The sequence below is a fragment of the Geospiza fortis genome, unplaced genomic scaffold (genome assembly GCF_000277835.1).
Source record: "Geospiza fortis unplaced genomic scaffold, GeoFor_1.0 scaffold162, whole genome shotgun sequence".
In the NCBI taxonomy this organism is placed as follows: domain Eukaryota; kingdom Metazoa; phylum Chordata; class Aves; order Passeriformes; family Thraupidae; genus Geospiza; species Geospiza fortis.
The window spans coordinates 2981870-2996194 of record NW_005054316.1 but is presented as its reverse complement, the minus strand read 5'-3'; the positions used below and the strand labels follow the sequence as shown (position 1 = coordinate 2996194).

The 14325-nt window shown below is 40.2% G+C and overlaps 1 protein-coding gene across 1 annotated transcript in view; it reads left to right on the top strand.

Moving 5' to 3' along the window:
* Positions 1-9461: 9461 nt before the first annotated feature.
* Positions 9462-14325, top strand: part of MAP7 (microtubule associated protein 7) — a 99965-nt gene continuing 95101 nt past the window's right edge. The window contains exon 1 of the mRNA XM_031056301.1: positions 9462-10310. Coding sequence (XP_030912161.1) covers positions 10181-10310 — 130 coding nt within the window. The 5' untranslated portion in view covers positions 9462-10180. The remainder of the gene's footprint in view (positions 10311-14325) is intronic.

Sequence of the window (14325 nt, the reverse complement as noted above, 5' to 3'; positions counted from 1 at the left end):
AGTGCCCCGGTGCCCGCCGAGAGAGGCCCGCTGCGGGGTTTGGCTGCACCTCAAACGCATGCGAGCGACGGGCTGCTGCAAGCCCTTATTTCCTACAGGGAAAGGGGCGAGATGCCCTTGCAGATGTCTCCTGTAAGGAGGGATGTACACTGCGAGACCGTTTAAACTCGCTTTTATTTTGGCCCTAAGGGCGAGGAGGGTGCAGGGAGGAGATTTTGGCTTACGCAAGCGGATCGACCGCTGTATCACTGTTGTAGGCACGGATGCTGTTTGCTTTTGCTGCTTGCTGGACTGTGAAGGCTGAGTCCAACTTTTAGTCCTCTCTTTTTTTCTTTTTTACCTTCCTCCCCAGTCCCATTCCAGTCACCCTTTGCTAGTCCTTCTCTAACATAAGTTCGAGTTTATCTCTAAATCAAAGAGTGAGTTTTTATATCAAAACAGCATATGAACAGGCCATATGGCTGTTGGCTGATTGTGTTTTCTCAGTATAATATTTTTAATACATACTTTATGTAATGTAGACATGCAGTCACAAGCAATGACTGTGGGCAGATCCATCCAAGTGCTGTCTTCATTAGAAGTATAGAATATAGCTCAGAAATCCTTACAAGTCACTTACGTATCACTCTGAAGTTCAGCCTCAGAAAGGATGTGCATCTGGGTTCCTATGTGTTTCAGAATTTGCAAGCATATTGACTTCACTTTCCATGGGAAGAACTGACTGGTTTTTTGAAGCCATTTCTTCTAACAATCTCTTTTCCAGTTCTCTACCTTACATTGCTGATGTGATTTTTTTTTAAACTGGATTATCAGTCTTTTTATAATTACCTACCAAAACTAGAAATGAGTCAACAGATGACGTGTATTTTGCATATGTTCTGTTTTAAAATTACTTATGTGCCTAGATTTATTCTGTGTTTGCTGTAGAGTTTCATTTCAAGCTGCTGTGTTGAACTTTTACTCATTGGGACATCTGTGGACTGAAGGATCTGCTTGCATAAGTTCTTGAGTATTTTGAATTTAAATTACTTTGTGCTGTCAAAGTTCATTTGAAACTTCTTTGTGAGTGAAATGTCAGCGTTAAACTTCTGTGAAGCTTAACTAAGAAGCTTTTCTGTGAAGTTTGTTGTCTGCTGAGATCCTTTTAGGTCTCTGAGATATCACAGGGGCTGCTTTGCAGGTGTTCACAAACAGGAACAACCTCAAAGCACATCAGGGATCTGCTCCATGGCTCTTTGGTCCATCCATGAGTGAGCAGATGTGTGTGCCCAGGGAGGGCCATGCAGATGGCTTTGGCTGCAGTCTGCTCCGCAGGCGGAACACCTGTGTCTGGATCCGGCTCCTAAGGAAGGTCAACATCCCATCTGTGTTTGGTGAAATTAGCTACCGGTCAAACTATTGCCTTTGTTGAAAAAAACAAAGCTCAGTGTGTGTGCTGTGATGCATGGCTGGTTTGTTTCTTTCCTTGCCTCCTGTAGCTACATGCATGTACTTTCAGGGCTGATCCTGGGGAAAGCTGCAGCATCACCCCAAGGGTTTTGCTGGGGGATGTTAAAAGTGGATCCCTTTATTGGCAGGTGGCCTGCTGCATTTAACTAACTTTCTTTGGGTAAATGGCTTAATTATCAGGGTGAAGTGGTTTTTTATTCTGCCATTCATAATTTTATAGATGGCAAAGTGAGTACAGTGCTCAGGAGATATACTAAGTTACACCAGTTAGAATTTTTCAGTCATAGCTACTCGAGCATCTAATAGTGCTAACGAGTTCTTCAGGGATTCCTGAGCTGAGAGGAGCCCTCTTGTGGGGAATGCCACATGGAGAAGCTTCTGAGGCACCTCATTTTATGGCTGCCCATCCATAAACATAGGCATGTCTCTGCCTGTGAGCGTTCCCCATGCATGCTCTGGGCTGCCTTGGCCAGCTCTGTGCACAGGTAACAATTTGCTTAAGCTCTGGGATAACAGAGAGAGCTATGTGTTTGTAATGTTGCAAAGAAGCTTTAATGCTGTGGTTTTGTGTACTGCTGTAGTTAGTTCTTTCTTCTAAGTGAGCTTAGTATTACTTTGTGCTTTTTGCAGCAAAACAAATCTGCCCTTTAAATCATGTCAGTGCCAGGTGGCTTGTGAAAGCTGAAAACTTGAGGTGTTCACTCTTTAACTGCTGATGGGACTTTATATCTGTTGCTTGCTTAGCCTGGTATTTTCTCCATCTGAGAAGAAATTAAATTTCATCTTACTGTGTTTGTTTTCTTTCCCCAACAAATAGATAAATTATTAGGGAAAACACAAAAGTGCAGAAAGCATACAGTGGCTGGGAGCTGAAGGCGTGCTCTGGTTCCCATGGCTCTTTCCCAGCTGTTCCAACCCATTTTGCTGGGAAGGATTTACACGACGGTGTTGTGACACGCAGGTTTTGTCTCTCTGGCCGGCTCAGGCGATTCATGTCCTTCCCGGGGGAGCTGCCGGGTGCAGGGCGGTCACTGTGACCGGAGGAGGGGATGGACTATGCCCGTGCCCAGCCACCGGCACCGGGGTGGTGATGTCCCGGTGCTCCAGCACAGGCTGCGGTACCGCCCGGAGTCACCTCTGCCCCGGCCACGGCTCCTTGCACTCACCCGTTCCATAAACAGCGACTGCGGGAGCTGTTTCCAGGTGTGGGGAATCAGGCACTGCCGCGAGGGTGTGCGCTCACGAACGCTGCATGTATTGATGCCTGTGTGTAGTGGGCGTGCTCTAGTTTCCATCTGTGATTATCTAAACGTTAGCACATTGCGAATCCTTTCTATCTTTTGGTATATAAATCATGGATCTGCAATTCTTCTATTGCCACCTCCCCTCTAAAGAAAATCTATTCAAACTATGAAATCATGTCTCAGAGCCTGTGATTGTATCTTTGGTCCCACGTTAACGATTTTTGAGGCAGTACTGAATGCACAGAGACTCAGATTTATCAGTACTTTCTAGAATGAAAATGATACAGCTAAATTAAATTTAGGTTAAAATCCTCATAGAAGCTATCCCTCAGTTTCAGAAAGCTGTTCAAGTACTGGGTATCTCTTATTGGTCAAGTAATGTCTGTGCAGGGACTACACACTATGGAAAAGTTCGAATGAGCCTTTTTCTGTGCTTATTGTGTAATGGGAGTCAAGCTTTCTCCACCCACCTACACCCAGCATTACTAGTGTAAAAAAAAAAAAAAAACAAAAGAACGAGGTGTATGTGTGCGTGAAACAAACCACAAGAAACACAAACTCAGCAACGAAAATCCAACCCTGTCCAAAACATCCCCCCCCAAAAGTTCAAAACCATAGTAACTCTACACACAAAAAGTACCAAAGCCAAACACTGCCATTAAAAAAATAAAGTTTGTGAAGAATTGGGCCTGTTAAGTGATGGTCAAACAGCCTGCTTATGTGGTACTTCCAGTACAGAAAGAGAAGTTTTACTTATTTAGTTAAAGTCGTATGCATTGCTGTTTCCCTTGGGCTTAGTTTTGAAAAGAGATGTACTTGTATATGTGCTTTTTCAAACTTCAAAAAGTTGTAAATTTACAGTACTCTGAGATAGCTAATATTTTATTTGCATGATTTATTATTATCCCAGATAAACAAATTTAATACTTTAGAGCTGAAAATTATTTGTGGTGTTGAAGGTAATTAAATGATCAGAGAAATAATTGCCTCAATTATGTAAATACTGTATCATCTTGCAACAACATAATCATATTTCTGCAAGCAGAAAAGAAAAGAAAGTCTACATCCACAGTACAAGCCACAGTGTGCGGCTGCTGTTGTTGTAACGCTTTGTGTATCTGCCCTTCCTTCAGGGAGGGGATCCCCTCTATGTGACTTGTATTAGAGAAATGCAGTGGTCTGCCAGGAACTATGATAGAAAAGACTCTGTGTATATTTTTTTTTTTTTTGCCTTACATATGCATGAGAAATGGTGTATTTGTGAGGCTGGTTCAGGTTTAATTCTGCATCTCTCCCTTAGTGTTGGTTGTGGAGCTGTGCCATAGTTCCTTTCATGAAAACAAGTAGGCTTTAGGGACAAAGCCTGAAAATATATATTCTAGGAGATCTGTCAGAGTTCAGGGGAAACAACTGTAAGGTGTCTGCTAAGATGACATGCAGGGACTAGGCTGCCCTGCTGTTCATATAAATGGAGTTAGAAACCCTGACTCTTGTTGACAGTGAGATTCTTCAGAGAGGTGATGGAATGATTTGTGCTCCAGAAGGAGAGTCACTGTGAGACTCGTGAGGGGAGAAATAAAGTACTGATGTCTCCAAATATATCCTTGTCTCTCTGTCTGAAACTCTGTTCTTCTTTATCCAAAAGTCCAGACATCTTGGTCATCCTCTTAAGAAACATGTTGGGAACTAAGATGTCAGGAAAGCACTGGTAATTAACACTGGTAATTAACACAGTTCACAGGATTCCATCCGGTAATACAACAATGGAAAAAAATTTAATTTGGTCTTGGCATAGTTCCTTTTCTTTCATGTCCCTGTTTCTGTGAAAAAAAGCTTGGAGCCTTGTCTTTGAAGTATTCATTTCTACTGAAAACTTAGTATGTAAGTGCTCTTAATTTTGAGTGCTATACAAATGCTTGGTTCTCTTGACATGCCTTAAACCCAGGTATTGTAAAAAATAAGCTTTTTTTTTTTTTTTTTTTTTTTTTCCACAGACAGAAGCGGTGACAACATTGCCCTGGCTATTAGTTGTAGGGCAATTAGAATTCATAACTCCTATCTTCTACCAAATTCCTGTTTGCTGCTGTTCTGTCAACTCCCAATTCCTTGCTGCCTTTCCTTATTTAACTGACCATTGGTTGAAGTTATATGATATGTTCTACTATAGGGCCTGATCCAACATCATTCTGTTATATATAAATAAAGTGTTGACTATGATCAAATATGTTTTTGATTCATTATGGTGTGCCTTGTGCAATGTTTATAATTAGTCATACTATGCAAATCAATTTAATTAAAATACGTGACAGACTTGTTAATGTAAGTCTTGTATTTGATTGTTTTATTGGTGTGTATGGGTGGAAAGTGTTTGTGAACGATGAGACTCTTGATGAGCTCCTCATGTTCATGTGCCTTTTTGTGCTGATAAGTTTGGCTGAAACAGGGTAGGGCTTTCAACCTTCTAAATTTTTCCTATGTATGGAAATGTACACAGGTTTAGATTTCTTTGACAGAAGGGGAAACAGTTAACACTTATCTTCTGCCTAGTCACTTCTGAGGAGTTCTTAACAGCCCTTGGTCCAGTGTGTGGCACTGCCAGCAAACTGGGAAGAAGGTTTCCACTCTTATTCTCTAGCATTTTATATTCTTATTGATTAATTCAAGAGGCAAATTTTTCCTTCCAAGAAGGGGAAAAGAAGAAATCAGTTATTATATCAGATGTTTATATACTGAAGTTGTTTAAAAATAATTCAGTAAAATTAAATTTTACATTACTGCAGTAAAAATAATTGGCTGGTCCTTTATTATCTTGTATATAATATATAATAAGTGAGGCCTTAGAGATATCTTTGAAGAGAAACTTAGAAACCTCTATAAAGACAAGGTTATTATATGTCATTTTTGGAAAACGAGGTACAGGGAAGAGAAAATAGAGAGCAGCAGTGGAAAACATTAGGTGTTTGAGAGAGTGGTTGACTTAATGGAAGAAAGTGTTTTTTCTGATACAGTGGCTATTTTGGCTATTTCCCAGTTAACTGTAAAATACCCCAAAACGAGGTACGGAGATGAATCCTGCATTTTTAAGGCTGGTTTGTTTTGTCCTAGATTTAAATGCTGGAGAAGAGGAAGTTTCCAATCCTTTAAGGCTGGATAAATAGCTGTTTTCTCATATGAGTAGGAAAAAAAAGAAAAACAAACCAGGCCCTACTTTCTCCATCTTTTAGGCTTGACTTCCTGATTCAAAACCCAGTGAAGTAGAAAATAAACAGACATATGATTCCTGAAGAAAACCAGGAATAGATTGAGTTTGGAGTTTAATTAGTGTATGTATGTATATTCCAACATAGCCCTGTGAGGCAGAGGCAGTTGATGATCTTTATGGATCCCTTCAAATTTGAGATTTGTACGATCCAGCACTGCCTATAATATGTATTTTTAAATGAGTTCTTAGAAAAAGCTTTTGATACAGATGATTAATATTGAAAACATGAAAAATCTATACTAAATATGATTTGTGTGTTTTGATGATTAGGTATGTTAAAATTTTTTTATTGTAATGTTTTTTTGCAGAAGAGGATGGGAGATTTTAACTGAATTTTCCTGATTTTTTTTTTCCCCCAAGAAAGAAACATTTGGAACCTAGTTCCCAATGGAACCCTATTGTTTCACACAGGGAAAACATGAATATGAAAGCAAAATTCTAAGATAGATAACTACCTTGCTCTGAACCTTTTCAGTTGTAAGAAAATCAGAAATAACAATGAAATAGTGGAAATCTGTAAAGGAATGTATGCTAAAATAACATATTTACTTGATCTATTTCTTGATACAAAATACATGCAAGATGAGGGGAAGCTTTCACAAGGTAGTGGCTGTGGAATGTAGAGTTACATGCAATTCATTATACTCTAAATCACAGTAATGAGCTTCATGGACAGTTTGGATAGTTTACAGGGAATGAAACAATCCTGTTAATGAAAGAAGATAGCAAATCTAGAGTTCAGCCATGGTGACTGGCTTCAACTTCCTTTGCATTTCATAGGTAAAGATATCAAGTCTTAATAGCTCATGATGAAGCAGAAGCATCTCTCAGCGTGTTGTCATAAATATTTACATTTCCTGTATCATGATATAAGTGTCCTAATAGTCCTTGTTAAACTGCTGTTAAAGACTGCTGCATATCAGATGATGTTTTGTGCAGGTAATTATACCTATAGAACCCAGTGGGTGAAAGTGGGTGTGTTTAAGTGTCATGGTTTGACTGATAATCAGTTTGCAGGTGTTGTAGAAAGGAAAACCCATAAATGACCCAGTGCCCTCAAGATACACAGTTGCCCTCACTCAATCTTTTGAGAGAGTTTTACTCCATCAGTAAGAGAGCTCAGCTGTGATTGTTTTAATGATAAAAACATGGATGACTTATGGTTAGAGGGGGAAAAATATCAATAATAGGGGTTATTTAAGAAAATTGTTTGTTTTGTCTTTTTATTTTTTTTAAGTGTTTAACAGCCTTGTTCCTAAAATTATCCACCCCTTTGTTCCCTCAGGAAAATGTTGCTTTCATCCCAGTTTTCCGATAGAAGCTCCCACGTAGATGAGACGAAGCTGAAATAAGCAAAGCTTTCCTGCTAGGAGTACCTCAGGAACTTCTTTTTCTTCCTTAAACCAGTGGATTGAGGAAGGGGGAGTTGTCAGTACAGTCTCTTATGCAGTGCTGCTACCTTTAATGCATGTTTAATAGTATTTTTAGAAATGTTTTTCAGAAAAAAAAAGCCCAAGTGCTCAAAGTTATGGGGGGTTTTAATTATAATAGGTGTCTCTTATATGTAGTAGGTTGCATTTTATTAGGCATTTGGAAACATGTTGTGAGCTGGCATAGTTTTTAACCACAGGGACCTTGAAATAAAAACTTGCTGTGTAAGCTGAATGTGCTGTTGATACTTTTCCTCTGTCACCTCTGCATTAGTAAGTCAACAGGAAGAAAAATGTACCAACACCTCAGTTGCCTGTGAGTCATTGCTCAAATCCATCTGCACCAGCCCCTGAAGCATCAGACTTGGTTATTACTACGTTTTGTATGGAGGGCAAGTCACTCTTACGCGTGTGGGGGATCCTGCAAGGACCAAGGAAGTAATTCTCAGTGCTGTAGCTGTTCTGCATGACTCCTTCAATAATAGGGAAATGGACATGCTGAAACGGTACACATACCTGTAAGCTGGGAAACTGCTCCAGTCAGGGGTATTCTTGTGTGTTATATACTTCTTACATGTTTAGAAATGCCTATTTAAGGACTTTCTAATCAAAGATGATTAAACATATTTTTAAAAAGGGTAGAAATCCTTACTTAGTGACTTAAAGCAGTGAAACAGGGTGGGGAATATTTAATGAAGCTGCCATATAAATATTGTTTTCTTTTACTTTTTTCTGTTGGCAAGTCTTGGCACATATGAAAAATTGCGATGGTACTAACTACTGTCCACTTTCTGTGATGATGTGTGTTCTGTTATGTAGTGTTTGTGGGAGGCGTTAGGTGGATGGGATTTGAGGAATGAAGCTGCTTCTCTTTATGGAATAAAGTAGTGGTGCCTGTAAAAAACCCAGAAGGCAAACTGCTGAGCCAAAGAGCAGCTTGTGTTAGAGCTTCTTTCCTTACTCTTTTGTCCACACCCTGTAGTACAAAGCGTCTCTGACTGCACACGAATGTCATCATGTGCAGCTTCCGTGTACGCCCAGAGTCCAAGGTGTAGCCAGGAGAAAATAACATACTAGAGGTGGGCTCTGGGCTTGGTCCTGCAAAATGCTTCTGTTTTGGTTGGGTGTTTTGTGGCTGTGCTGGAGAGGGAAGAACAGCGCAGCTGAGCCTTCAGGTGGTGCTGTGTTCTTCTTGATCTGCTGTGATCCTGGCTCATGAGCCCGAGATGTGCAAGGACAGAGCTATCCTGCCAGCTGAGCATGATCCAGGACTCCTCTGTAAAGAGCATCCCAGGCCACTATGGCAGTCAGCATAGTTCATGTCATAAATTCTGACCCTTCTTCGGTTTTGTTACCTGTGTCGTTAGGTGATCACATACATCTGTGTAACTCACAGTTTTCAATGAGCTGCCTACAGACTTGTCAGCTAATGTCTGTGCCATCTTGTGGTGGCTGATCAGGTTACATCAAGATTCTCTTAAAAAAACAAACAAACAAAAAACCAACCAAAACAAAACAACCCTGAAGTGAGGAAAAATAATGTACTTTTAAAATTATAGACTGATTCTAGCTGGCAGTTTTTCTTCGGTAGCATTTTGAAATGGTGAGCACACACTGAACTGAGGTGGAAGCGGATGAAGTTTAAGGTGTCTCTCAGGTGAACTATCCGGCATGTTGCATAGTGGCATTTGCAGCTGTGAAGGATGAAGCATTTGGATTGCAAAACTTGTGAGCAAGCATTGTGTTGTAAATGGCTAAAGAAAATCCAGAATGCCAGCATATGAGGGAAATCAATTAACTAAAACTACCTGGGCTGCTTGGACTTTGCTCATCTTGCGAAGTGTATGTTAAAGGTTGGTGCTGTAAAACTAATGGCGTGGCACAGAATTTTCAGAATTTTGTTGCCCCATGCTTTCCACAAAAGCTAGAAATTCTCATTTTTGCGTTTTCACGTGTGGAAAAGAATGTTCCAACACTTGCCTGTAATTGTGGGTGTATGCATTCCTAATGCAAAAGGTATGTACTGCATAGGAAGGTGATTAACGGGGTGGGGGGGCGGTGGCACACACGACACCCAGCACATGCAAATACAGAAGAGGACTCATCCTCATTGTTTTAGGTTAGGCTGAAATTTTGAAACATGAATAAGCGGAACAGCTGAGCAAAAAGCAGGTTCATGCCTGGCGCCTTCCAGGCTTCTTTTCACTCAGTGCTCATCTGCTTGTGCAACCGCAGCTCCATTCTCCCGCTGCCTGGAGAGGAGGAAGGAGCAGCCCCTGCTGCCGAGGAGCTTCCAGCTCTCCACAAGCGTGCAGGAGACAGCGTTCCCAAGGCCGGCTTGCTGCAGCTGAGGAGACAGCACTCATAGACCCTCCTTTGATTAGGATGTGTCCGTGTTGTCAGGGCAACTGTTAACAGCGGCGTATCATATTTTCTCCTCTTGTACTGTGTGCTGAATATTTTAGTGTGCTGTGGCTGGAAGAAGGTTGCAGGGAAGAAGGTGCTGCTGCAAGGAACCTGGAGCTGTGGGCTGGGATCTGATTGAACAGGTTAAGACAGCAAAGAGCTGCATCCAAACCAATGTGCCTTTGACAAGGGCTTTTCTTCAAGGAGGGGAACGACTGCAAGCCTTTCCTGCCTACTAGATGTTGGTATTTGTCAGCTGTTTGCATACTGCTTATCCATAGGGGATCTGTTACAAGTGCTCAAATGAGCAGACAGCGTTGCAGCTAGCAGCTAATCAGGCGCTGGAGTTTCTTACTTTTTTTTAATAAGCAAGAGGCAGGAGCAGCAGCATGCCTGGTTCAACTACTGCCCTCCGACAAGAGAGACTGAAGAAAAGTGCCAGGCCAAATCCCCCAGGTTTATTCACCATTAATGAAGAGGATGAGCAGCAAAAAAATGGGAATTCCACAAGACTGAAAGGTACGTTGCTGTTCTGCAGTGCAATCAGGGCTGCCTGTGGGATACGCTGCACAGCAGGCACAGCAGTTTTATTAGCTGTTCTGTGTGCTACAGAGAGTCTGTAAGTGACTGGTGCAGTTTGGCACTCACAAATGTGCTGTGCATGATAGGTGTGTTTAAATCCCCTGGCTTGTTATGCAATTGGCTGCTTTGGCTATGAAGAAAACAATACTTTTTAGTTATTAATCACATTTCTTCTGGTAGGGATAATGGTCCTGCATCTGAAATATATGAGTGAGCTTCTGTGTGTTTACTTTGACTTCTGTTTACAGTCTGGGTAAATAACTGTTAAAAACAAGGGTAGGCTTGGAGAGTACAGAATGCAATGCCTGCCTGTTACAGAAGACAGCTTTGCCAAAGACAATGTGAAATTGTCTATACTTCCACTCGTGTGCGGGAGGGGCAGTGTGCCTTTGGCAGAGTATAAAAAAATACACATTGTTCTAATATGCTGACTTTTTGTCTGACAACAAAACAGACAGAAAACACAAACCCAACAAATTGTTAAAGAAAAATATTTATGGTGCTTAGGGTAGGTAAGCAGTGGTGGCAGAGGGATGCTGATGGCTGTTGATTTATAGCAGGTCTTGTCAAGCTTGTGTAGCCACTGTCTCCCTTGTATCATTTAATTCCTATTTCCTACATGGATCCTAGTATTTAAACTCTCTTACTGTGGCAGGGATTCTGCTACTTACAATTGTGACTATTTTTTTTTTTTCTCTCTTCAAATGGTTTTATGTGTATGAGCACTTCCTTTGGGGGGCGGAGGGAAGAGATGGATTGTACCAGTTTTTGTTTACAAAACAAATGTTAGTTTGTAGCCTCAAGACACTGTTTTAAATTTCAGTTATTACCATTCTACCATGTAACAGGAGAGCCTAGAAAGCATTTAAATAGCAAATTTATAGTATGTGTATTTATTAGATCTGAATAATTTACAGCTGACCGATTATTTTCTTTTTCTGAAGGAAAAAGATAGCTAGCTTGGTAGCTTTTACAAACAAATTCAGAACTCAAGTCTTGTTTGTTGGTGTTTTTTGAGTTTGCAGCTCGTACTTTTTTTTTCGCAGAATAGTAAAAAACTTCACTGGTGAGAGCTTCGTGATAAAATATATATTGCTAGTCATTGTTAATATGCCTGTCATGTTAGGGTCTTGTGTACGCAGTTACCTGCTCTTCTGTGTATGTGAAACTGCTCATATAAAATGGAGATCCAAACTCTAGCATGAGGTTATTGAATTCTTAATGTTTTAAGAAGCATATTACTTTCCTTTATCACCCACTGGATGGCTTCCAGAGTCAACAGTCCATAAAGCTAAAAATCAATAATTTGCCTGGTTTTATTCAATGGCACTACTAGTTTCCCAACAGTTTGTTGACTTAGCTACTCTTTTCTACTTGCAGGAGCTACATATATGTGCTTATCCTTTGTCTCTCTTGTTTTAACTGAGATTTGATTTTTGATTATTCCTTTATTTTCTCTTGTTGCTGTGAAATGTAAGCAGATGCATGTGAACAGTAGCACAGATAGCAAGCAAACAAGTTCATGCCGTTTTAAGAAGATAAAAAATTTGTCAGCTTACCTTGACTGCTCCTGGTGAGAAATAATACAGGAAATGATACAGAATATTCTGGAACTATATTAATTTGCTTTTCATTTTATTAAATATTTAAAATAGCTCATAGTGTCTCTAGAATAGTACACCATTTTCACAGTGATACCTGTGGGTAAATACCTATGTCTGTACATTTGAATGTTATCAGTCATTAGGTGGGTTAGGCTGGAATGCCTGGTAATGAAGAATGCATGTACTCAGGGTGCTGTTCTTTTCATCCAGTACCAAGAAAGGTCACTCCAGTGCAGCTCTGACTGGGTGATGGACCCACATGGGGCTTTTGTGAATCTTTAGTGTCTGTTTTCTCTTGCTTCTTTACAGGGTTTGCCTTGTCTTAGTTCTTTACCTGTTGTTTTTGCACAGCAAGCACCTGCAGCTACTGAGGTGTTTATTTATGGTTTTTTCTCTCTAGCACATTTTAAGTCAGGGTCGTCTTTGTGGGAGATGGGCTAAATGTTGTCTTCATCTGCAGTTTCTGTTATCATGCTAGACCAGTCTTTGTACAGTTTAAAACCCAAGGGGCCTTTAATGGATCTGATACTCCAAAGAAATTCCTTCCTTCATGAAGAGTATTTCAATATCATCACAAGATTTAAAATAATCAATATTTTCATAGTTCAGGTCTTCTCAGACTATTAAGGCTTGGTTAGACTTTTCATGAGAGTTGTTTCATAATCTCGGAAACAAATATTTATGTGGATCTTAAGGTGGCTGGCCTTTGTGAGTTTTTTTGTAAATTGACTTTAGTACTGGCCATTCCTTTGCTTGTCTGGCTGTCTGCATTGTAATTGGAGGAGTCTGGTAGGCAAAATGAGTTTGTTTCTCCAGTGAAAACAAATAATGACAATGTTGGAGATATTAAAAGCATGCAGTGACCTTTATAGCCATGTGCTCCTGATCTTTGCTTTGCTTTGATGTGAACTGTATTTACTGCTTTTTCAACAAATATTTTAACTTCTCCTCTTGGCTTTGGGACAAGGCCTGCATATTTGTTATATATCTGTATGGCACCCACTGTTTCAGGGTCTTGAGATGCTGTTGTGTAGTAGAAGAGTGCAAATAAAAATTACTTTGAATATCCTTTTTTACCTTTATTAACAGTATTTATTCTCCTTTCCTGTTATAACATCCAGGAATTTTGCTACATAGTGCACTCTTCAAATGCAATTTCTATGGGTTTACAGAAGCTCATTCTGCACTTGATTCGGTTTTTGGTTTAGTTACCAGCTTTCCTGCAGTTCTGCAGCTATATTCACAAAGAAGCCAGGCAAAACAGGAAGAGAACCACACACTTAACAGCCTCAATGTTTCCTTAAAGTGTGTGTAGTTAAACAGATATTGTTTCTGTGACTGAAGAGAGTGTATGTATGTGGTTCTGTACATAAATCATAAATACATGACTTTCAGTAGATTAGTGTTTAATTACAGGTATCCATCCTGTGTGTGTGAACCTCAGCTTCAGCCATTCCTTGAATTCAGGCACACGCAATTCAATCTGCCTTAGAGGATTTCCCTCCTCTGCTCTGTTAATTTTGTGCTCCTTGGATGTAGTCTTAAAACCTTACTCAATTTTATGAAATTTTAAAGTGATGCTTCCTCTCCTTCCTCTTAGGAGGAGGACCTTCTCAACTGTTGATAATGTGTTTCTAAAACTATCACTTGACAAGGCTGGAAAAGCAATGCTCACGTTTCTGGGTTATGAATTTGAATACTTAATAACTGAAATAATTACGACATTTGTGACAAATTAGTGAAAAGTCTCAATTTAGCAATGGAATCCTTCACCATCCTGTTTATTTAAAACTCATCAAGGGAGGGTACCTCTAATCTGCTGAGCAAGTATTACTAATACAAAGCTGGACACACCTGCCTTAGCTTTCTGAACTGTAGCACTGATTCTTTGCCATCTTGAAAACAAGAGAAGGGCTTTTTCAGTCCTTTGGCAAATCTCTGGTAATGTCAGTGATCACCGGCAGATTCTGCCACTCTCGTGTGTAATGGTTGTGCTTACTGCTCATTTCAGATTAAAGATTTGTTCTTCCAGAGATGTGGAGGAGATTTCTTATATCATGACTGTTTGGGGGCTTAGTTGCCATGTTCTGCGTGTGTTAGTGAAACGCATATTTCTTTTTAGACTCAGATTGTCTAACTTTTAGTTCAGTTGTTGTCTGTTACTGTGTGTCTATACCCAAAGCAAACTTAAAATGCCTGAAAGGGAACTTGGCATCTTCAAGGGCATTAAACTGATAGTGCTGGAAACTGAAACTGTATACTCACAAAACAGGTATTGCATGGGGTGTGGAAGTGTAATTTTATCCCACGCTGCAGAGTCTGTGCCTCAGGCAGGATCCAGCATGACA